Below are 23,963 nucleotides of genomic sequence, written 5' to 3'. Positions count from 1 at the left end.
GAACCCACTTGTGTCCTATAGCTTTCTCTTGTCAGACTGAATGATTCCAACCTGTTGGAACACATTGAGGAGTTGGTGAATTGCAAGCAACGATCAACAACGTAGCAAATTACTTGGTTGCTCTGAGAGTCTACTAGCTGCTAAAACACTGTTTTAGCAGCTAGGTTACCAGATAACAGTGTTGTAAGTTGTATAGAGAGCTGATTGTGGTGGGGGAGTGTCAGGAGCTTCACTGTACGAAGATTCCTTATCGTTCCATCAAATACGCCTGTTATTCTGAACTTGAGAGGTTAAAGTCCTCTCGTAAACAAACCTAGCCGTTTCCAGACTTACAGAAGTGAGAATGCACATATATCTAGGTTCTTCTCTATGCTGCTTCTGTTTAAAATAAAGAATAAAGCAAACAACGGCTTACTGATCCGCTCTTGTAGACCAGGAAGATAGATCTAGCATGATGCACGTACTGCCTAAGCTTAGGTCTTCTGGTTGGGCATATCCCACAGCAATCCTCTGTTTCTACGGATTCTTTGCAAACTGCAGAGTTGCCGAGCCTTTCCTCACACCATACCTCATTGGCCCTTACAAAAACATTTCTTCAGAAGTGGTATGTATGGATGTCACACACACACACACACACACACACACACACACACACACACACACACACACACATACACACACACACACACACACACACACACACACACAAACCTCAATGAACGGATTTATTTGATAATAACCCTATCATATAATTCCCTTTCACTCCCTTACCAACAGGTGACCAACTACCTGTTCCCCATCTGGACGTACTCCTACTTGGCCATCCTGTTCCCAGTCTTCCTGCTGACCGACCTGCTGCGGTACAAGCCCATTATCATCGTCCAGGGGCTCTTCCTGGTCACCAATTATGTGCTGCTCTGCTTCGCCCCCGGCCTGCCTGCCATGGCGTTCCTCCAGGTCCATTGACAATACAAACACACACATGTCATCCCAGATGAGTTGAATGGGAAGAGTTGGATACTTGGTATTTATGCTACGCTTATCCGATGTAGCGTTTGGCCTTCTCTTAGTCGTTCAGAAGCTGTTCACTGTGTAAGCCTAGTATTTATTTACCAGCATGCTTCTTGAGAAAATGTGCCTTTAGGCTTGTCGAGGCATGATGGTTAAAAAGCAAATACAAAACCTGTGTACATGCAATACATAATGTATACATCTCCCTTTGCATATACTCTGCTTGGAAACAGGTGAATTATGCTGTGGTGACCTCCACAGAGGTGGCCTACTTCTCCTACATCTACAGCATGATACCTCCTGAAAAATACCAAAGAGCTACAGGCTATCTTCGTGGTGCAATGCTGACCGGATACACTTTTGGAGCCAGCCTTGGCCAGCTGCTCATCTCCGTAGCAGGTAGGCTTTGGGATAAACACAGCATATACTGCAATGCTGGAACACTGAAAAAAGGAATTCACCACCCAATTATTTTACCTCTTACTGTTAGAACTAGAATGTCTTATGATGAGCTACTTTAATGACAAAGCTTAGAAAGTAATCCATCTTCATGTTGTTTTTTTGACAATTGACATTTATGTTTTTATCATTAATAGTGTAATGAAAATCTATGGATAAGGTACGAGAAATCTATGATAATACTATCCTAATAAAGGCTAATAATAATGTAGGCACATTTTATTTTGAACATCCTACAAGTGAGCCGTTGGAGCACAGTTTAGACACAGAGAGGATAAAAAAGAATAATCCAAAATACAATGTTGTGCCACCAACCACCAGAGCTCCCTTTCCGATACTGAGCTCTTCCCCAACTCCCGAGTGACAGGGGTGGACTACTTCTACATAAACGCTATCACTCTGGGGATCGTCAGCGTGGCCTTTCTGGTGTCCTTCTGGCTGCCCATGCCCCAGCGGGGGGTGTTCTTCAAAGGGAACAGGGCAGTCACCGGCCACTCCCAGCCACAGCGGGCCCAGGGGGTGGGAATGAAGGGGGCTGGAGACCAGGCTGTGGTCGTGACATCGCATGGAGAGAAGGACCAGAGCGGGGGATTGTGCGCCAGGGATGACATCATCCACGCTGGCAGACAGCTCTGGAGAAGCTTCCGGGAGTCCTACTCATCCAGGCATTTATTGCATTATTATATTTCATGTAATACAATCATTCCGATACACTTTTTTGTCTTTTAATAGCATATTCCTGTGTGATCTGATTCCCTATGTGATTGAGAGGGTTGTATTTTGGGTTGTTAGAACATATTGTCTATGCATATAACATATACATACAATATTATGGCCCTAATTCATAAAAGTATTTGTTTTTACATTTTATAATGTGAACATGACGGTCCTCGTCTAGACAGGTGATCTGCTGGTCCTTGTGGTGGGCCCTGGCCACGGCTGGCTACAACATGGTCTTTAACTACGTTCAGCTGATGTGGGACCACATTGAGCCGTCCTCAACCTCGTCCGTCTACAACGGGGCCGTAGAGGCTGTCTGCACCCTCGTGGGTAAGATGGTTCATCTTGCTTTACCAAGGGCGATAGGAAAAGGGAGCAGGGAGCACCCTCCGTGTAGACTTCCTATAACCAAAACCGACATCTTTTGATCATGTTATTTTTTGTATGGGGCTTCATGTGCCTTTATAAAAAAGTACAGTGAACATAAACCGAAAAGTGGGTCGATGTAGAGAGACTGTCGGAATCGATCCCGCGCACTAGTCCAACAGGTTGAGCCATCCTCATCCTCCCTGCATAGTGCATCATGGTGGGGAGGGAAATATTATTGTCTCACACAATAACAGGCTATAACAGTTAACCTCCACCTAGGGGCTGCGGCAGCGTTCTCGGCGGGCCACGTCAAGGTGACCTGGACTGTGTGGGGTGAGTTGGCCCTGGGGATGTTCTCGTCTGTGGGCGCGGGGGCAGTGTTCCTCATGGGACTCACCAGCAGCATCTGGGCGTGCTACGCTGGCTATGTGATATTCAAAGCCTCCTATATGCTGCTGATCACCATCACCACGTGAGTCCTTGTGCAGTCCTGGTGCACGTGGCAAACATCTTTCGAAATGTGCAGAATATTCTAACTTAAAAGGAGCATGCCTATATCTCCTCTTAGGTTTCAGATCGCATCGAATCTCTCCATGGAATGTTACGCGTTGACGTTTGGAATCAACACGTTTGTAGCCCTTTGCCTGCAGACCATTCTGACCGCCATCGTAGTGGATGAAAAAGTGCTTGGGCTGGACATTGTGACACAGGTTTGTAAGATGAGGTGATGGACATAGACAAACCAGTCATCAACTATCAAGCAGGATAAGAGGGACACCTGGTGGTGGATAGCAAGGATTGCACCTTGAGAATCATCTGCTTGTTGATTTTTATTTTAAGGTATATTGTTTCTCTCTTCCCCAACCTCTAGTTCATTGTCTATGGTAGCTACTATGGTGCCATTTCAGTGGTCTTCCTGACCAGAGGGGTATACACAGCAAGCACACATGCTCGTTGCCCTGGACAAACCGATACCAAGGAACCAGAACCAGAGCCCAGTGTGGACATTCTCTATGCTGATGAACGCTTCTGAAATGAGCCGAGTGTCTCATGAGCCACTGCCAAAACACTGGGAAACAAGAGCGGCTCCCTTGCTAGATACCTTTTTAAAGTGGACTATTAACTGGGTCCTAAATGTTCTAAATGTGCAAACAGGAACACTATGTTGGCTATCACCTCCCTGCCTGTTTACTGATATGAATGTGGTATTTGTAGCTCAATGGCCTCTACTCTGTAGAAGCTGAAGATATTACCTAATGGACATTCCTTGTGGGAAAGTTAGCTATTTTTACACCATATGAATGTACTATATTTGTTATACTCAGTTCACTGTATCACTTCAACATTTTAAAATAATCTTGATCTCAGATTATAACCAAAACAGATGAATAAAGTAAAATGTTTTCAGAAGGTCTGCTTTTGAATATATGACATGCATTATCAGCGCAGGTTGGGAAACAGTGCCGTCGGGTCAGCTGCCCTTTGAACGGGTTGTTGATTGATAGCAACCTAAAAAAAATATAGAAAATGAACAGCAGCACAAGCCACAGGCTATGTGGAGCTACCCATTATCAGTGGGGAAGCCACCGTGCACACCTGTTTCAGAGAAAAACCAGGACAGCCCTGGACAACCTGACAACATTTGGGGGAGTACCTTGAAGACCTATGGAGAGGGTGAAGAGATGGAGGGCCGGCTGGGCGTACCCCACCACCCTACTGTGTGTTTATGGCTTCTTCAGCACCGTGAAGCCCCTGGAACCCTTCCTTATCCCTTTCTTCACCGGACCGGACAAGAACCTCACCACAGAGCAGGTAGAGACCAGCCCAGTCAATGATTGCTAACCAAATTTATATGGGAACAATAATCGGTTCATGAATTTATTAGCTCCTGATTGTGCTGGAGTGGTGATTGCATCAGAATAACAGGTTTCTCTCGAGTTGTTTGGTACAAATCCAAATATTGTTTGAGTCCTGTACCCATGAGCTGTACATCCATGGTTTGCATCCATGAATCGTGAGTTCAGGTGATCAACGAGATCCTCCCCGTTTGGACCTACTCCTACCTGTGCGTGCTGGTGCCCGTGTTCCTGCTCACCGATTGGCTGCGCTACAAGCCAGTGGTGGTGTTCCAGAGTGTGAACCTGCTGATCACCACAGTGTTCTTGCTGTGGCTGCGGAGTGCGGCGGCCATGCAGGCGATGGAGTTCTTCTACGGCGTCGTGACAGCCACCGAGGTGGCCTACTTCTCCTACATCTACAGGTCGGGTGTATCCATGGGAGTAAGCCCATTGGCTAAAAGGATCAGGATTTAGACGCCACTAGTAACATTCAATATGATTTAAATCTTTGATAGCATTGGGCTTCTCCAAATAATATTGCTGGCTGTTTGAAGGTTAGAATATAGCCCATATTTCTTTATAGGTAAGCAGCGCCAAGAAAACCATCATGTAGCCCCCTGGTGAACCTGAAGAGCGAGTGAAGCAGCAAAGCCTACATGCGTACATATATTTCATTAACTCTCCATTGCAGTGTCATAGATCCGGCCCATTACCGCAAGGCCACTTCCTACTGCCGCAGCGTGCAGCTGCTGGGCTACACCGTGGGCGCTGTGCTGGGCCAGCTGCTGGTCAGCTTCGACCTCCTGTCCTACAGCGGCATCCTGGTCCTCACCATGGTCCTGAGCTCCATAGCCCTGCTCACCTCCTGCCTCTTACCCATGCCACGGCGCAGCATGTTCTTCCACCGCCACCGAGGCCCCGCCCTAGAAGGCTCGGGGACGTCGACAGAGGCCGGGGTTGCAGTGGTGTCGGCGGAAACAGACACACATGAAGGAGCAGGGTGGGAGGGGGGGACAGGTGGACTTTCAGAGCAAGAGAAGGGAGATGAAGGAGGAGAGGGTTCTGTACGTGCAGCTGGCTGTGGACAGGTTCTTCGCCAGCTCTGGGCAGACTTCCTCCAGTGTTATTCCTCCAGACAGCTGCTCTACTGGTCCGTGTGGTGGGCCATGGCCACCTGTGGCTATAACCAGACCGTCAACTATGTACAGGTCTCCATTAGGGAAACGACACACACACAGACACACACACACAAACACACACTATAGACTTACCATTCACAAAATAACAGCAGCTGAGAGAGTAGAGGATCAACCTGTCTAAGGCACTCCAAATATACCTCCATTAGGTGCTGTGGCAACATGTAGAGCCTTCTGAAAACTTCACCATGTACAATGGAGGAGTGGAAGCCTTGTCCAATCTGTTTGGTAAAAAGCACTTGTTTAAGGAGTGGATATTCAAGAGTCTTTGAGTTGGCATGAACACCAATATCCAGCCATAATTAATTCTATATTTGTTTATGTTGAAGGTGCTGCGACGGCCTATGGTGTAGGCTTCCTCCAGGTCAACTGGTCCCACTGGGGCGAGCTGTCCCTGGGTGCGTTCTCAGGCCTGGAGGCCACGGCTCTCTTCCTGATGACCTTCACGGGCAGCATCTGGGTGTGCTATGCTGGCTATGTTATTTTCAAGGGACTGTACATGCTGCTGATCACCATAGCGACGTGAGTTTGCACTTCAAAAGAGGATGAGACGATGCCCCAAAGATAAACTTGTAGATGATAGGATGATGGTTCCCAACCTTTGGCTTGGGTTCGCCCAAAATCTATTTAAGCTATTCGATATTTGGCACTACATTTTTGAAAGGACAAGGTTCTTTCAGGGACATTGATATACCAGGCACATGCTTATTGGAGTAGAAAGATATATGCACACGGTAATGTTTGGTTCACAATAACTTCCTGCCATTAAAAAGGGGATACGATAATAGATGGTTTGGAAACTTTTGATGAGGGGTTTAAGGGTGTGCCGGTAGACACAAATGTTTATTTTGCCAATCCCCTGATGTTAAATGTTGAAACGGGGTTGACAAAGAAGCACCATATTTAAAGCCTTTCAGTTAAGTTCAACTTCATCCCCTTAAGAAGGCTGTACAAAGGTGCAACACAAGGGGAATACACCTCAATATACCCAACACACCACCTGTCTCTCCTAGGTTCCAAATCGCAGCAGACTTATCGATGGAAAGATATGCTCTGGTTTTCGGTGTCAACAACTTCGGAGCTTTGGTCTTGCAGACTATCATTACCTCCATAGTGGTGGACAGCAGAGGGCTGGGCCTAGCCATCATCCCTCAGGTGAGTCGACAGTTTAGGACAGCGGACTAACAAGTTACAACATACTTTTGTGGGGAGGGGGGAAAACATTCAAATCACTCCTCTCATTTTTTCCCCTCTAGTTCACCATATATTCCAGCTATTTTGCAGTCATTGCAGTTATATTCACAATACGTGGAGCGTTCACCATTTGGCAAGATCGGAGATGCAGCGAAGAGCCTGCTTCTTCAAAAAGTGATCCACCAAACCCTGGGGTCTGCCTTACAGACAGACTGTGAAGAGTAGTGCATTATAAGCACTGCTAGTTTTGGTCCCTTATGTGTTTTGGCACCACTGTCAATGGCTTCAAATGATTGACTACAAGAGCATTAATATAAATTGTTTTTATACAAAAAAAATTGACATTTTCACAGGTGAACATGTACAATGCAATGCAAATGAAAGGTTTGGTCACCTTATTAGTTAAAATTATTTTTAATATATATATTTACACATTAAATTAAAATATTCTAACACCTGGTGTAAGTGGGCCACCATTATGGTAAACCATGCAGGTTTTCACCCCTTCAAAACATTTAGGATTGTTTTTTTGTTTTTTGTAATATGACTTGAGTGACCATGTCACAAAATGTCTTAGCCCTAACTGATATTTTTTGAGCCTGTGCCTTTAAAAGGAAGGGGTTGAGGACAACAAAGGGGAGGAGAGACCAGCCCTTACCTGATGCAGCAATTAGCACCGCACTCAAAAGCATTTCTGGACCTCGGTTAACAAGGTCCCTGTAAACCATACTGCACTAAACAACCTGCTAACGGGCAGCATCTATCGACTCTCCAAGTGAACAGTTCGCTTAAACAAACATTTTGAGTGGGTGCAAGATACAAATACTGATATGCAGAGAGCTAAATATTTCAGAGAGCGAGCGCGCGAGAGAGATCTGTACACGTTTGCAGCATAATGAATAGGATATTTGCAATAACTTATCAGCCAGTTTGAATATACATTGTGGCTCAGTACAGGCCAGTTCACAGGTTTTAACAGACGCTCGGAGAGGAGCGCACCTCCCCCATCTGCACACAATCACATACTTCTGTTCTTCTTTGTCGCAATTCCGTTGCTAGGAGACGCTCTTTTCTTGCCTTGTCTTGTCTGCGGTTGCTTGTTTGTTTTCCCAAATGAAAATAAAAAATACACGTTCTTGCAAACATTGTTTTTTTTTGTCGCTTTTTCTTACCCTTGAAAGCTAATGGTGAAACAAAACAGTGCAAGAGGTGCGAGCGCGCTGGTTGGGGACCCTGTAGTGCGGCTGGCTGGCGCGCTATAAGAAGGGGTTGGTGGAGGAGCCTCCGGCGGGGTACTGTGCGGCTGGGGCCCCAGCCTGAAAAGGGGGCGATAACAATAGTGTGAGTGTTGGAGAAAGTGGTTGAATAAGTATGCATTTGATTTGTTACGTTTCTCGAAAACTAGAAACGCATCGGTGCGTTTCTAGTAAGTCTCTAGTAAGAGTCGCAGATTCAAAGCTATCATCAGCGGTGTCTAGTGATTGGGTCGCTTGCTTCACCTGAAAGCACCATTCGTCAGACTCTAACCACGTCCAAAAGGATGAATCATGGAACTGTATACACATGCCGTGATATAATATTTATAATAATTAACACTCTGTTATATGTATTGATCATTCATTTCAATAGAAGTCTGGCCACACACACGCATTCACACACACCCGCACCTTCAACACTGTGAGTCACACAAATGGGTCATAACCATGGAGATGACACACCACCCTCCTCAAACGTTTGATTTTATTCATTGAAACGCCTTCTCTCTAGAGCCATTTATCCGTTCTGGGCTACTGTACAACTATGGCGGTGCAGCATGGCAGAACCATGGCAGAAGAGGAATCCCTCCCTATGTAGATTTAACAGGCTCATTTTTAGCTAACTAAACAAAAATATTCTTATTCCCATGGTATAATTCACTAATGAAAACACTTGTTCTTATTATATTTCCATTCTGTACATCAAACCATCACAAAGAAAACGAAAAAGGGGGCATGAGACACGCCGGCTCCATCCTACTCACCAGGAAGGGGTTACTGGAGACCCCAGGTGCAGCCATCGCGTGGCCATAGGGCGTTGGGACAGGTTTAACCTGACCAAAGGCTGCAAAGCCTCCCCCTGAGAAAACAGTGAACATGTCACACTGGAGGGGATGGGCTACAGGCTTTTACCTTCTAGGGTCAAATATTTGTTGACTATTTTTTATTTAGCATAATTGGATACTAGACCAATACAAATGTGTGAAGTATAATTCTTAAATATGATTTCATCACTTCAAATACTAGCTCATAAATGGGTTGAGAAAATGTATTACATTTTAATCTAAATACCAGTCAATTATTAAATATTAATCAAAATACCATCCCCTAAATGGGCAGTCAAAATATGAAAGCAGAATTGAATATGTCCAATAACGAGACCATATGCACGTGTCGAGGCCGTCCACAGCACCCACCATTAGGCTGCTGGGCGTATGCCTGAGGCTGGGGGAAGGGGGGCTGGCCAGGGAACTGCTGTTGAAAGGTTCCACTGAAGCTGGTGGGCAGGTTGTAGGCCGAGGAGTTTCCAAACCCAGACGGCATGCTCAGGGAGCCCGTACCGAAAGACGCTGCAACACAGAGGGAGAGGAGGGACAGAGGATCAACAAATGACCAATGCACGCATAATAAACCAACACCCTGTATACACTTGGCATTTAAATTTGTCCGGTCTTTCTAAGGCGTGTTAGGATCTGAAGTAGGGTGGGGGATCCCATTGTAGGTGTAGCATAAACATCTGTCTGGTATTTGTTCTTTAAGGTCACATTTGTAGATAGTTGGCACGTCTGCTGTTTGTCAGAATTAAGTTCTGCACTGGAAACAATGGCACAACCATTTACACCGTTATATTATATTAAATCCCGACAGGTAACTTAAGATTCTTGTTGAGACGGGATAGCATGGGTGGTTGGGGAGAGCTCAGTGCGCTGCAGTGAGATAAGCAGGGCAGGGCCGAGGAAGGGGAGGTATCTGTAGCCAGCAGTTTTACATTTCCACAAGTTGATGTGCCAATGTGGAAGGAGGCACAGAACTGCATGCGTAGGCATATTTAGCCCGTTTCACTTCTGCACATTCTGGTAAATATGCATTTGTTGTCAAATACAATAGGGACTACACGCAAAAAGAAAAAGGAAATAGGTCAGGACATAAGCTAAGCAATAAAATATTAAAACACTGCAATATAGTGCTCAGCGAGAGGCCTATATCATTGTTCACACTATTGCAATGTTCTTGTATCGCATATCTATAACTACAATATACTATTTTATATAAATATAAAAAAAATACAGTATGTTTAGCAGAAAGTTATACCAATATTGTGTCGATTTATTTTTCCATAGCACCCAGACCAACTGCAGTGTTTGACCACTTATTATTATAACTGGTTGTCTAACTAAATATATTGAATTTGCGGAATAAAAAACGACAGTCATCGAAGATGCCAGATGTTCTTGTTGAATTTGAAAATACTTTAACAAGTAATGATTTGCAGGTTTGTTGTTTCGACAAGTGTAAGCAAACATAAACAGACCAATGTGAGCAGCGTCCTTCTCCTTGTCTAACTAGATCCTACTTGTAAGCAGGAGGAACACTTGGAGCTTCTGGTCCATTCTTTTGCGCATGTTGTTAATAAAAATAAACAACAACACTAATCACGCCACCCTCAGTGATCCTACCTCAGCAGTTTTGTGTGATTCTGGTAACCTGTCAAAACATTGTCCATCTGGGTGTACTTTGGGGGTGTGGGAGTGGGGTGGGGGAGGGGGAAGAGGAAACTACCACAGCAAGCTAGAGGAGAGCAGTGGAGAGAAGATCAACACACAGTATGGGGACCTACCAAAAGCTGCTGGGGCCAAACCCTGCCCAGGGTAAGCACCCATCATGCCTGGGGAGCATTGCGGGATCAATTAAGACAAAACGTTAAAGCTGGGGTATGCTTATTATTTTAAGAGCACTTTGTCATATTTATAATGGACAATCAGAAGAAGAAAAAAAGCCCATCCTACCATTTAATTCGGCACTAATAAAATTATGTTATGGCCTACCTTTGTCTACCTACCTACCACCTGCCCGTGCACTAATTGCATATGACTGGGATTCTTTCACAAGGGTAGGCTGACGTATTGCTAGAACTAGGTGAGTGTGTGACTTTGGAACATGGCCTGAAGGGAGGGCATTTTATTTATTTATTTTGGATTGGATACTTAAAAAATCTTGCTTACTCGCTGGTTTATCCAAATTGCCTACCCTTGCTTAAACATTTCTTCTCTTCCCAACATTTTTATGCTGGCTTTCTGAACCGAGAGAAACCTCCATGTGAAAAACACTTCCGCCCATTGTGGAATCGATTGAATGACAAAATAACATTTTTATACTACGACTTTTTATGCTAAAAAGTATTTTTATACTAAAAATATTATTTTTTCATTACAGGTTCTACATAAGCGTGCACCCACTTAAGATGGCTAAACAGGACAACTTTCTTTCCTCTGCTACTGGAACAGTCTATTGTATGGTGGGTGGTCGGGTGTAATCCGGTTAGGTTGCTGCAGTGGTCTTATATCAACCCATTCTCAGTTTTAAGCCTTGATACTGTCTCGCCGATAATTTGCTGCTGTTGCCGGAAAGTTTGTCTGTTTCATGTCATGGAGGAGGAAGGTAATGTGCCACTGATCATTCAACTGCTATGAATAGGGTGTTTACTTGGGTTCTTTGTAATTATACAGATCTGGAAGTCCATCCAAGTTTTCATTCTTTTTCAAACCTTTCTGTGGATTATGACCCCCCTTTCAAAGCCCCTGTCATGTGACCCACGAGGACGTACCGGCGGCTGCTACTGCGGCAGCTCTCCCGTTGCTCTGGAAGGGGTTGGTGGCGGCTGCCGGGGGGGCAGCGGCGAACGGGTTGGTCGGAGCTGTGGAGGCAACCCAACGCACACAATCAAAGATGGAGTCTCTGGACTCGGTGACCACCTCCGGCCTTGGCTAGCTCAGTGTGTGTACTCTACTGTATGATGTCTCCAACGATCCCTGTTGCCTGTGCAAATAGACATGACGCAGTGCAAACAGGCAAGCCTATTATTCTCAACTGACCTGGAAGCGGGAAGTTGTCCCATCTTGGGGAACTCAAGAAGGGGAAACCTCGAGAAGAGGTTTTTTTCCGAGATGAGACTGAGCAGTGTTTGACTTACTTGGCCCAAAGCCTTGTCCCATGTTTGGTAGGCCCTGTTGTGCTTGGGTGGACGCCGCCGCAGTCCCCGAACCATACATGCCCCTGCAACATGGGGAATAAAGAACGAAAGAAATGGTATAACATAAAAGGCTAACTGTGACCGCAAACAGTGTCCAGAGAGGGTGTCATGTGTTTTAAGTGTTTATGATGACAATCATCTATAAAATTCTAAAAACACATAAGGCATTGTTCATTTGTGTGACTGAGAGAGTTGTAGACAGTCTAAATGTGGAGTCTTTAAACACCGTACGACCACTGCGCTAGCGTCCGGGTCCCCTGCTCACCCTTGTGAAGTGCTGGTGGGGTTGTAAACGCTGGGGGCGGAGGGGCTGAAAACCGTGTCCAGCGCAGCTAGGGCAGCGTAGCGGTCTCCGCCCATCAACACGGGGGCCTGCCCTGGGGGCCCGGCGCCAGCTCCTGGGGCCCCCCCACCGGGGGCGGCGTTGCTCACGCCGCCAGCGATGCCGCTTCCTAAGGATGCAAACACACCAAGGGCCAAGATGAGGCAGACGTCCTTTTGAAACAGCACATGTGTACATTAAAAAACGGTTTGGGTTAGATGTATAGAGGAATTCAGATGCCACACATTCAACCTACAGGAAAACGACGAGAGAAGGAATGTTTAGCCGTTAGTAATGTTTTTGTCCGTTCTCTTAGGCAGGCAGGACATTTAAATATACAGGCTGAGTTACAAGCGCTGATGCCATGGTTGTCGGCGATGATACTGGTTGAACGCACAGCTCCATAAATAAACAGATACAAACCACTGTTCGTTCATACCAGGGTAAAAGGAGGTGAGGTGACACGTATTAATCATGTACATAATTAATCCAGGTCTGTGTGAGAGAAAGACCATATATGTTGCCAACATAAAAATGGCAGCAGTGATTCCGCAAATAGGTCTGGTAAATGAAGATTGCAATGAAATTAGTGAATAATCTCTTGTAAGTGCAGAATTAGTTTACAACAATAACAACATTAACTATTCCCTGTTCTACATATCCTACCCAGCCCTGAACCTCTGCCACAGCGAAGGCCCCGGACAGGAGAAGTTTACCTTGCTCCGTATCGGTGGAGCTACACAAGTCGCTATCCAGGTGGGCCAAGGCAGCGTATCTATCGGCAGGGGCGCTAGAGCCTTCTAGGGGCTCTCTGGCTGACGCTGTGGAGTGACCCTGGGAGGAGGAGGCGGAGGAACTGAAGGTCCCAAAGTCAGCACTACAGGACGTGGGGAAGTGGTCAAAATTTGCAAAATTGGTGCTCGCTAGTCCCCCTGAGGCGCTACCTGCGTGAGAAAGAGAGAGATGGTGAGGTCAGACGGCAGCGCGCTGGGCTGCTGGTGAACAGCAGCATCACATGATTACAGGCTCTGTCTGTTGTGGTTAAAAAGGAAGAGGGCAGTGGGGGGAGTTGAACGACAGCAGGGTGTTCTTAAGCTGGGGAAGGGGAGGGCGGTGGAGGGGGGCACTCTGGGCCTGGAAGCATCAACAGCTCCATCAGAGTAAAGACGGTGCATTGCAGTGTTGTTCAAAATGTGTTAGGCTAGCAAGTCTTCCCTAGTGTGGTTCCATTGACACTATAACCTCCAATCAATTGTTAGTGTGCTTCTGGATTACTACTAGTCTAATGGAAACATTCCGTCATCACCGCTGCTACCAACGCAGCAGTAAGTTAAGTAGTCCCGTCAGGCAACTAAACAGACACATGCAGACCTAAGAAGACTGCAGAGAGCCAAAAGAGAGGATACTGCAGGCTAGCACACAGAGGTGGGGGAGAACGGGCAGAAAGCAGCAGAGACAGAAAGAAAGACAGAGAGAGAGAGAGCGAGAGCCCAGTGATTAAACACTTACTGTGTGCAACCACAGGAGGCGGAGTGCTGGCAAACTCACCCATACTGTGGCTGGATGAAAGGACAGTGAACGCTGAGCGACCAAAAGGGGGATATGGAGGGGGGAGGAAGAAACGGGTGGAGAATGAGCAGTGAGGAGACAAAGTGGAAAAAACAGGGATAAAGAAAGAAACAAAAGTATAAACAATATAACATGGCGTTGAGCAAAAGCAAAGCAACTGTGATAAGAGCAACACGAGAACATGATCCCCAGAAAATGGATAGACAAATAAATACATAAATGAAATTTATCAAATAATAATAATAATAATAATAGAAAAACGGTGACAGCCCAGCAGCCAAGTCAGTGTGCACGAGATAGGGATTATGGTACAGAACGAGAGAAAAAGAGAGAAGGCAAGAGAGAAAGAGAAAGAGACAGAGAGAGAGCCAGTTGAGCTTTATTCATAAACCAATAAAACACCATCAGGACACCTGGCAGCCAATAGCCATCAAGGTAGGCCACCTCCATCAGGGGGCACTGTGGTATGCGACCATAACCGTGGTACAGCGGTAGCTAGGTTGGGGGAATGTGTGTATTACTTCAAATTGTGGTTGAAACTTCAAGTCATGAGAATGAGATGCAAGTGGACAGTGAGAGGGTATTGGGATGGAGGAGATGCTGCGTATGCAGCAGCAGAACATACTGCAGTAGGACCCTAGGATAACGCCTCAGAGAGAGGCCAGGGTAGGAGGTGTTGTACTTAAATGGCACCATGAGACTACCAGGGCAGTCTACTGTGAGGGACACAATATGGGGAAATGAGCGACAACAATCAGGATCAATGTTTTCCAGAAACACATTTCAAGGTGTGAAATGTCTTTCAAGAAGCGAATTGCAGAAAAAATGAACATGTGTTACAGTATCCGGTCTACTGTGCTGCACACATTGTGTGTAAGTGAGTGAGTGAGTGTGTTCAGATGTAGCATGGTGAGGCAAATTAACCTGTGCGCAGTATGGATGTGTGTGGTCTAGCGGTGATGTGGTTGCTCGCCTCTACCTGTGTTTGTGGGTTGGAACGAAGCTGGTGGAGCACTGTTGAAAGTACCCCCGGAGCCACCAGACGTGCCACTGAACGCGTCGAAGTTTGCAAAATCTGCGTTCGCCGTGGCGTTCTGAGCCGCTGGGAGCACGTGTGAGGATGAGAGTGAAGACGGACAGAGACAACAACAGAAAACAATGAGATGATATCCACGTGATGTGCACACATAATGCCCTGTGGGGCGGCGCGGACATGTGAGGAGGATGGATGGAGGGGTGAGCTAAATATGAACCCGAATGAACCTGAGTGAATCAGAGTGTCCCGTGCCAATGACAAAACACAACATGGCTGCCGTGGTCGATTCTGGTGAGAGGCCGATGAGGTGGCCCATCTGGTGGTCGCAACTGGTAGTGTGTGTGTGTGTGTGTGTGACAGTGAGAGTGTTAGCTCATTGCATCAAGAGTGGTTGATTACTACTGTAGAGGAAATGAGAGGTCATGGTCCCCGAGGGAAGGAATATGACAGCTTTATGTATGGAGCATTAGTTGCCACAGAAACGCAGTAAATAGAGATGTACACCCTCAGGGTTCGATAATGCATGGCAACAATCCATACTAACTAGCGGTTTGCAGGGTTGCTATCAACTGAAAACTAACAAGGTAGAATAGGTTCAAAGATTTTTCCGGCGTTATGAGGATGTTTTATGTCTCAATTGCATTATGTCATCATCAGCAGATTGCGGGCCAGCCTCCTTTCCGAGGGAGACGCTTCTAATATCCAGAAGACATTCAACACGGCGACATGGACTATATATCATCTAGAAGCTCAGAACCTATAGTCATCTTTTGAAAATGTTGCAAGTTTGGCAAGGGTATAAGCCTCCTCACAGAAGGAGCGTTGTGATGAAGGATAAGGGCTTATGGGGAATAAAAAGAAGACAGCTAATGGATCATCACTGGACAAGAACATCACTGGAAGTCCTTGTTGTTGCACTTAATCTCCGACTTTAATGGACAAGTTCAATCCCATGGCCGTGGGTAGACTCTTCCACATGAGGAGCAGCATCATCAATGCTTTAGTGTAAAACGCTTTCGTATTCAGGATGCAGTCAAGGACGTCAGACGCAAGTGTTGAATGCATTCTTACTTGGGTGGCTGTTGAAATGTGCAAAGTTAGCGAAGTTGGCGCTGGATCCTGCGTGCGTATTAGCAGGTGCTGCGAAAATGTCTCCGCCAAGGTCGCTGAGGAGGTCAAACTTCTTATCGTGGTAGTGCTGCTGGTGGTGATGGTGCGCTGCGGCACGGCTCACAACCGGGGACTGGAGTGGAACGAACAAGAAAGCAAAGGAAGTGCAGCAACTTAGCATGGTGGTCCGTTCTATCACAGCTGGTAGAGCAAGTCATTACCACTGCCAGTGTTAGGGGTTTGAGTCCCACCCATTGTACATGTGCATGAACTCAGGCTTGCGTTGCTTTAGTTGGCCCCCAAAATGTTATGATAATGGATGTCCGGAGGGGTCTACAAGACCTCTGGTTTATAAGAGCATCAACAAGGCTCTATTTTAAAATGAGCTGGAAGTTGTGTATTCTGTGTCACATGTGACCCAATGGAAAAATACATAATGATGGCGTCTTCATGCATTCATGGGCTTGTCCCACGGATAAGATAAGAGGAGAGATGTATGGTTAATCTGTATGTAAACAAAGCCCCATTCAGGCCCTAATGCATCATGCATGCATCAATAGGGCAACTGGGTACCTGATTGGGAGGGGTGTTCTTGTTGAGGTGCAGGGAGGGGGCAGACTCCCCCAGCAAGGACTTGAGCGGCCGGACTTCGGGGGTGCTGCTGGTGCTGCTGTTGTTGGAAGAGCCGGAGGCGTGGACCGATGCCACCGCCTTGGCCTGATCAGGGGGGACGTACCTGGAGAAGCCGATCCCACAACACATCAGCAGAGGGCAAGCTTTTTGTTTTAACTCAAAGCCCCTATGCTACTTGTATAAAGAGCTCTGAGGACAAATGTGTGCCTCAAGAAAATGTGTGACTGGGATTTTCCTGATATAGTGTCATTATTTATGAATACTTTGGAAACAATATAACAGTATATAAAAAAAAGACGGATCTTGTGTCTTAAGTGGCTCTGACTTAGCTGGTTGCAATCATTAAAAATGTACCTCATGCATATTTACCATGCTGTACAAGTATATATATTGATAGAGACCAACTAAGTAATATTGTGCATGGGTATATTCTTATTATAGTACAGCTTCATTGTTTAACGGTAATGGTGCCTTTCTATTTTTTAACAACAACCTCTGGAGACTTAAAAAGGATCACATCTTCAAGTATTGACCCTACCTTATAAATATAGAGATATAAATATATGAGACGGCTGCACATTTTTCAACTTGTCAGCATGAGGCAACATGACAATGCTTTTACACAGCGCAAGAAGCCAAAGATTAAAGGGAAGACCGCATCACAGCTCTTCCTCTTCCCAGGACTGCAAAGTGTTCCCTTTCTTCCAAAGAAGCTGTTCTACTTATTCATCAAATAAAGCAGTAATATTTTTAAAAATTGCTTATCACGCTATATGTCAGCTTAATGATACACATTCTTTTGTTGAAGAACAAAGAGGCTCACATTTGCAGTGCTTTGACTTGGGTGACCTACATTGAGGGAATTTAAAAAAGGGTTTCTGGTGACTGGCTCCAGGCTTATGGCACAGAGATGCCTTCAAGGCGTTCCCAGTCAGAAGGGAATACATAGAGAATCTATTTTGGTAAAACACAAAAAAATAAGATTACAAAGAAAAGGGGATGTACTGTCAAAGGTGTGGCAAACATTTTTGACTAACTCTGCAACCGAATCAATGCCAAAACCTTTAATTTTAATTAAATTTGTCTCATATATATTATCTGGGGACACTTTTTTGGTTTTGTTAGTATTGTACATATATTTGAATTCAAGTGCCCATTTTGTCTAATGTTAACTAATGGATGTTGTGAAAGTCCCATAGAATCGAAATACTCAGCAAGATGACTTCACAGTATTGTTGCATTGTCACTATGAAAAAAACTGGTGCTTACCACCTCTTCTTCTCGTATTTCTCTTGGAGGAACTCCTTGACCTTCTGAGGGTCCCTGAAGTCTGGAATAGGGGTGGCCCGTTCGTCATACAGGCCCAGCCACATATGTTTGCACACCTAGGGAAAGTGCAGGGTGGCAGAGCAGGTTAGCGGGTTTTCTACTAATGATTTCTTTGCATGTACCGCATCCGTCCAATGAGATTATCTCCTCCACATTGACAGCCTGAAGGCAGCTACGGAATAAAGACAGTGATAGTAAAAGGTATGAGGAACGTGTTTAGAGCTCTTTGGGTCAAGTTATAAGATGATCTCTCAATGGAGACGCATCACAAATGAACTGCATTTCTAGCCGGGACGATGTTCACTAAAGCACTTCGCTAATCCATTATAGCTTGGCTCACTTTACTTACTAATTGGTTTAAGTAAATCTGCAGCATTGATCACACCTGTGTCTAAGAAAATGTATATAGTAAAACCAGACTGAGTCGAAGTGGGTACAAGTGTATGGATGGAAGCGAAACAGAGACACAGTCTCTGAATGGAAGTCTCTGTGTACAATGTAAACCTATTCCCAGCCCATTCACACATGCAGCCTATAAATTCCACTTCACGAGATTAGTCAAAATATCTCAGGAATGCAATCGAAAATCATGGGTCTGAAAAGTGGGACATGGCATAAAGGTTGAATGAGAGGCAAGAGGTAAAAATAATTTAATCAATGTTAGTGTTAAAAGCTTGATTTAAAATCATGTTAGATCTAGCCCATTCGAGTAAGTAGGCAAGAGACTTTCAGAAAAATAATAATAAAGCCAGTAATCTCTCCACTGTAACTAGCTGTGCAACACAAACTGAACCAGCAAAGAAATAAATCATCAATAGTTTTGGCACACTTTCTTTGTGTTTTTAGAACACATAACGAAAGGATAAGAGTTACTATGGGTAACAGTGAACTATGCACACAGTGACAAAGGCTTTGTTTTCATAGGTTCCCCATGCCTTGGTCAGGTTGGAGGCCGATGATTGAAGAGTGGACTCGTGCCTACCTCGTTTCCGTGTTTCTGTAGAAACTCGATTTCCTGTTGTGTGAATGTTGTCATGGAGATGGACTTGACTCTGTGAGGTGGGTTGATGCCTCGTCTGCGAATGAATACGAAGCAAGAGAGAGAGAGAAAGAGAGGGAGAGAGAGACAATAGGAGTCAGGGGTTAATTTGATTTGACAAGATTACACATCAAACTCAAGTCGTCTCTGATGAGAACCAGACCCTTCTGCTTGGGTTAGGGTACTTAATTAGCGATGCCAAGCAGACGTTATTAGTGTGAGAAAACTGGGACGAGCGAGACAAAAGCAACGATCTGACGATGACAGGGAGGGAGATAGGGGAAATAAAAGATGAAGGGGGGGGGGGGGGAGGGAGAAGAAAAGGAATAGATGAGCGTGGGTGCAACTCTCTCCGAACTGCTATACGCTGCTGCAGAGTTGTCAGCGCACCTCAAGGACAAAAGAGCTCACTGAATTTAGAAAGACCAATTATAGCGCGATACCCATTAGCCTGCGCAAGCCTCGCTTATTTCTAAGACAAGGTCACATCTAATGCCATATAGACCGAGGCCCAAATGAACAATCTCCATCTCCCACTTTACTCCGAAAGCCCTCCGCCAGCACTAAGACTACCTCAGACCGGCTTTCCCGGCCGATCTGATAAACAAACTGTGGTATAATCACAGTTTGTAACAAGTACCAGTCTGAATTTTATTTGAACTGTTATTGTGTACACAATCCTCCAACCCGCAGCATACCAGGCCCCAATCCAGAGTGAACCATTGACAGCTCCATTACTAATTACTCCGAGAGAAAAACTGGTTAGGGATCAGAAGGGAGGGTTTGCTGCCTCAATGTCTGGATTGGGCTGCAGTAGGGCTGGGCCTACTGGAAAAGTTGTAGACCAATGGCTCCCAACCTGACTTTAGGTGTACCACTAAATTGTCATCAAGATCTTTCACGGACCAGCTGATATTCAAATGGTTAAGAGATAAATACACAAGCAGTGGCTGAGCAAAGAGTGCCAGCACCCACTTCATACACAATTATTACTGCAACAAGTTCATGGCCTGTTGTAAATAGTGGAAACAAAATTCTGTCTACGCTGCTCATGCTTCCAGTGTTTATTTAGCAAACAAAAATTAACACAAATCATAATTGGAAACCATTAAAACTGAAAATGCATAAATCAACATTATTTTGTATGTATTAATTTTAATTCTCGATTTTTTTTCCATTTTTGAAAAATTGTCCGTTAAAAGAATAAATTCCCATGTACTAGTACCACCTGCAGTACCGTTGTGAAGCACTTGTGGTATGCATACCACAGGTAAAAAAAATAAAAAAAATTCATACAAGACCATAATCACCCTCCCCACCCCGTTCTCTCCATCACCTTCTTACCGCGTTGGATGTGGAAATATGGTCCATAATGCCAAACCTATTTTCAACCATGATCTCCTTAGTGACAGAAGAAAAGCTGTGCATGAGTTGGAGCTGATCGGGAGTGAAACACTAGATGAAGTTGCTAAATTATTTACTCCTCTTGCGGTTGGCCTTACAGCTGCACCTGTTTGCCTTTCCATGTGCTGGACATCCGCGAGTCTGTTGACTGTTGCACTGTGTCATAATCTACACAAACAGTACGAAACACTTTGCATTACAGTCGAATAAGCAAACGACCACACTGCATTTATATGAACCTAAACACAACATTATGGTTTATTTCATGATCTCCCTCCAAGGGTGTGTGCGTGCAAGCATGCAAGGGCCCGAGGACAGGTGAATGATCAGTTTTCCACCACACAACACATGAAACTAGGTCAGATACTGGGAGGATTTCCAAAGCCCTTAAGGTCTCAATATGTTTGCATTTTTGAGTACTTGGGCCACGGATGAATTCCAACACCGCACAGTCTGCCTGCCGGAGCGAGTTATTAAAACAGACTAACAATATTTTACATTGACGGACTGAAACCGCTGTTATGAAACTTCACAAGGTGAGTACCTGACAGTAGCAGACAAAAAATTCTTAAAAGGGAACCCAAATAAGCAGCACTATGTTACACACCAAGCAAATTGGGGGAAGAGCACCGTTGTTTATTTGCATACTGCAAGAGCTCAAGGATAAGACTAGTTGTCAGCATGGGAACTTCCAATCAAACAGAGAAGACTTAAAAAAAAAAACTACTTAAAAACATTGAATTAATAAGTACTTGTAAAGTGTCCATGATTGCAAAAATGGGGATATTGTTTAAACAACCTCACTCTAGCGAAGACATCAGTAAACACATTTAATTTTGTTTGCAGCTTTATTTTAATGACACTTTATGTAAGGTGTTAGAACGTTCTTCCCTTAAACGCCAGAACGCAATACTTTGGGTAGCCAGAGGAGGCCATTTTCAAATAGATTAGACAAAAAAGACTTATGTTAGATCTGTTGCAGAGATGCGTTCTCATTGTACCAATATTCAAAGAATGCACTAAAGTGCCATTAAACCCATGGACAAAAAAAAAGAAGATTATTCTTCCAGTAAAGAAATGTAACGTGCTTCTGTATGGAAAGAAACGTGAAGATCAAGTCACCTATAGAGACTTATCCACACAATGGTTGTATCTGAAACAACATATTGGAGTCTTTTATATACATACAAATGGTAGTATGTGTTAACTATGTGGTCGATTTGCTTACAAAACCATAAACCACAATAATTATACTACTAATAGCCTTATAGAATTATGATCATTATTTGTAATATCACAACTAAAGCTGGCGGCAGGCGCCATGACTACTACTTGTTTCCAGTTGTGCTACTCTATGAAATGGAAAAGGCTTCCTATTCAAGGGAAAATGAACTATGAAGTTGTACTTCCTGTCACAAGAAACAATCCTGCAAAAAAAAATCTCCTGGGGAAGCCTCCACCTTCATTTGGAATGTGTTTACTTAAACCCCTACAACTAGTGTGTGTGTGTGTGTGTGTGTGTGTGTGTGTGTGTGTGTGTGTGTGTGTGTGTGTGTGTGTGTGTGTGTGTGTGTGTGTGTGTGTGTGTGTGTCAGAAAGTCTGCTTCATTCCTTCATAATGTTAAGACAAAAATGACATCTTCCTTGTTGGACTAACTACAAAGTGATCACAATATTTCCACTAAGTGACCCATTAGAAGGCCAGAACGTAAGCAAACAATGATATCTGAAGCTGCTATTGCCAGGTGCAGGGAGATAAAGGATGGCAGAGGGAAAAGCTAAGCCAACATCAGCTTGCACCATGCATGCAAGCTATCAAGTATGACACAAACAAGAAACGGACAGTGCCCCCCACAACACTTCCTATTGCACACGCAACATCACATGGTTCTTATGCAGTGCCACACCGGGCCAAGTCACTTCCTGCACGTGCAAGCACACCAGGCTTCCTGCATGAAGCGAACATCGGCACTTTCACCCCAAAACAGCTCTATGAGGACAATGTACACGTCCTTTTTCCAACAAAGGAGTTTTTATGTAGTTATTCTGTATGTAGTCCTTTCTTCTGAGCAGAAACCAAGTTAGGTGTTTGAACTTTTATAAAGATACACACATCTTGATCTTTATCATATATATAACTGAAGCAAGTCTGAATGAATGACTAACTTAAAAAGCGGTAGCTGATGAATAACAATTAGCAAATGAATAGCAAGTAACTTCCCTCTCTAACTCAGGGCAAGACAAAGAAAGGTAAAACGTTAGGGTTAGGTGGTTTAAGACAGACGGGTAAGACTTCCTACATTCAATATTCGAAGTCAAGAGTAGACATCACTATAACACTTTTCGGTATTTCGATCAGTTGTCTTTCAGTAACGTTAGAATTTATTTGTTGAATGATAAGAAACAGACTGCCCCACTAACCCCATACTCCCTGCTACTGATGTTACACAACTGAAGAACAACATGTGTACTCACAAAGAACCAAGTGTTAGATATTTGATAATATACAATATCAGGTCATCATATTCACTCAGATCCATTGATTGGGTGGCATAGGCTTCTGACAATAAAAATGTAGTGTATGCATAATGAATGAGAAGAAGCAATTGCAAACAGGAGCAAATTGTCCCATTGTTCTGACGTCTGTGTGTACAAGATGACGTTTAGAGACTGGTTTGGAGAGTTAAGTATGCAAGACCAGGAACGTTTTCTGACAACTTCTAGCTCGTCCAGATATCTAGGTTATCTGGTAAACATCAAGCCCTAGCTTGCAAGTGTCAAATAAGTTAAATGGGTAGCATCTGTCGGCTAAGGTTAGCTAGCATTTGGGATGGTCGCTACCTCCATATGCTAAATGCCGACACCCTATCCTTCCGTACCCCACCCAACAAACCAAGACAATGTCAAGGCAAGCTAGTCTCGCCAGTCATACTAGCTTACGTGAACTTAGGAAACGGCTACGGCTATCAGCTAACGATAGTTGGCTAACACAAGTTAAGGTACCATGAGTATTTAACAGATCACAATATGCTAGCTTGGTGTGCGCCATACCAGCTAAGGTCAGTGAAACACTACTTACAGAATGCCAGAGCAGGAGGTACACACGAAAGACCCCACTGTCATGTTGGCATAGGTTGGGCCGCGTTGATCACAGTCAAAGCACTTTCTATTGGGAGGTAAACTCGTCATTTCTCTAAGCATCTTCAGGTGTTTCTCCTCTTGCTTACGCTTTGCACTCGCCGCCATGGTTAAGGACAGGGAAATAACTCCAGTCACGATTGTGGGAGTCCAAAACGATTAAAATAAATTATGCTGCTGGTTAACGGTTACCGACACGTTCAAACCGAGTCGGCAGCTCGTTACGACTGTCAAGGCGGCCTTCCGTTTGAGGCGTGTAGTCAAGTGGGTGGGGGGTCTGCACAGTCCTCAATCGTTGTTTTTTTTGCAA

The 23,963-nt window shown here is 44.6% G+C and overlaps 3 protein-coding genes across 7 annotated transcripts; 2 read left to right on the top strand and 1 right to left on the bottom strand.

The window, feature by feature from the left end:
• Positions 1-451: 451 nt before the first annotated feature.
• On the top strand, positions 452-3,592 carry slc19a3b (solute carrier family 19 member 3b; the record flags this gene model as incomplete). The annotated part of the gene is made up of 8 exons (XM_079732979.1): positions 452-604; positions 778-957; positions 1,245-1,410; positions 1,838-2,135; positions 2,369-2,520; positions 2,839-3,031; positions 3,128-3,269; positions 3,431-3,592. The coding sequence occupies 8 exons, from the start codon at positions 452-454 to the stop codon at positions 3,590-3,592; spliced, it is 1,446 nt and encodes a 481-aa protein (XP_079589105.1).
• Positions 3,593-4,224: 632 nt separating this feature from the next.
• slc19a3a (solute carrier family 19 member 3a) lies at positions 4,225-7,005 on the top strand (the record flags this gene model as incomplete). The annotated part of the gene is made up of 7 exons (XM_079731492.1): positions 4,225-4,371; positions 4,584-4,819; positions 5,089-5,605; positions 5,743-5,821; positions 5,923-6,115; positions 6,607-6,748; positions 6,850-7,005. 7 exons carry the CDS (start codon positions 4,225-4,227, stop codon positions 7,003-7,005), a joined length of 1,470 nt encoding a protein of 489 aa, XP_079587618.1.
• A 111-nt stretch (positions 7,006-7,116) lies between these two features.
• Positions 7,117-23,885, bottom strand: agfg1a (ArfGAP with FG repeats 1a). Of its 5 annotated transcripts, none has more exons than XM_079733661.1 (14): positions 23,595-23,885; positions 19,055-19,148; positions 18,013-18,128; positions 16,684-16,846; positions 16,072-16,243; positions 14,944-15,066; positions 13,905-13,976; positions 13,112-13,339; positions 12,339-12,525; positions 12,014-12,096; positions 11,648-11,737; positions 9,240-9,392; positions 8,808-8,902; positions 7,117-8,103 (listed from the first exon to the last, which is right to left on the bottom strand). In XM_079733661.1, the coding sequence occupies exons 1-14, from the start codon at positions 23,759-23,761 to the stop codon at positions 8,044-8,046; spliced, it is 1,803 nt and encodes a 600-aa protein (XP_079589787.1). In that variant the 5' UTR covers positions 23,762-23,885; the 3' UTR covers positions 7,117-8,043. The 5 variants fall into 5 exon arrangements, with proteins under 5 accessions (XP_079589787.1, XP_079589788.1, XP_079589790.1 ...); XM_079733662.1 differs by having other exon boundaries at positions 13,944-13,976; XM_079733664.1 differs by lacking the exon at positions 13,112-13,339 and having other exon boundaries at positions 13,944-13,976.
• Between the last annotated feature and the right edge of the window lie 78 nt (positions 23,886-23,963).

The sequence above is a fragment of the Pollachius pollachius genome (assembly GCF_949987615.1).
Source record: "Pollachius pollachius genome assembly, chromosome: 3".
NCBI classification, from domain to species: Eukaryota; Metazoa; Chordata; class Actinopteri; order Gadiformes; family Gadidae; genus Pollachius; species Pollachius pollachius.
The sequence above is the reverse complement of the archived record's forward strand: the minus strand, read 5'-3'. Positions and strand labels throughout refer to the sequence as shown.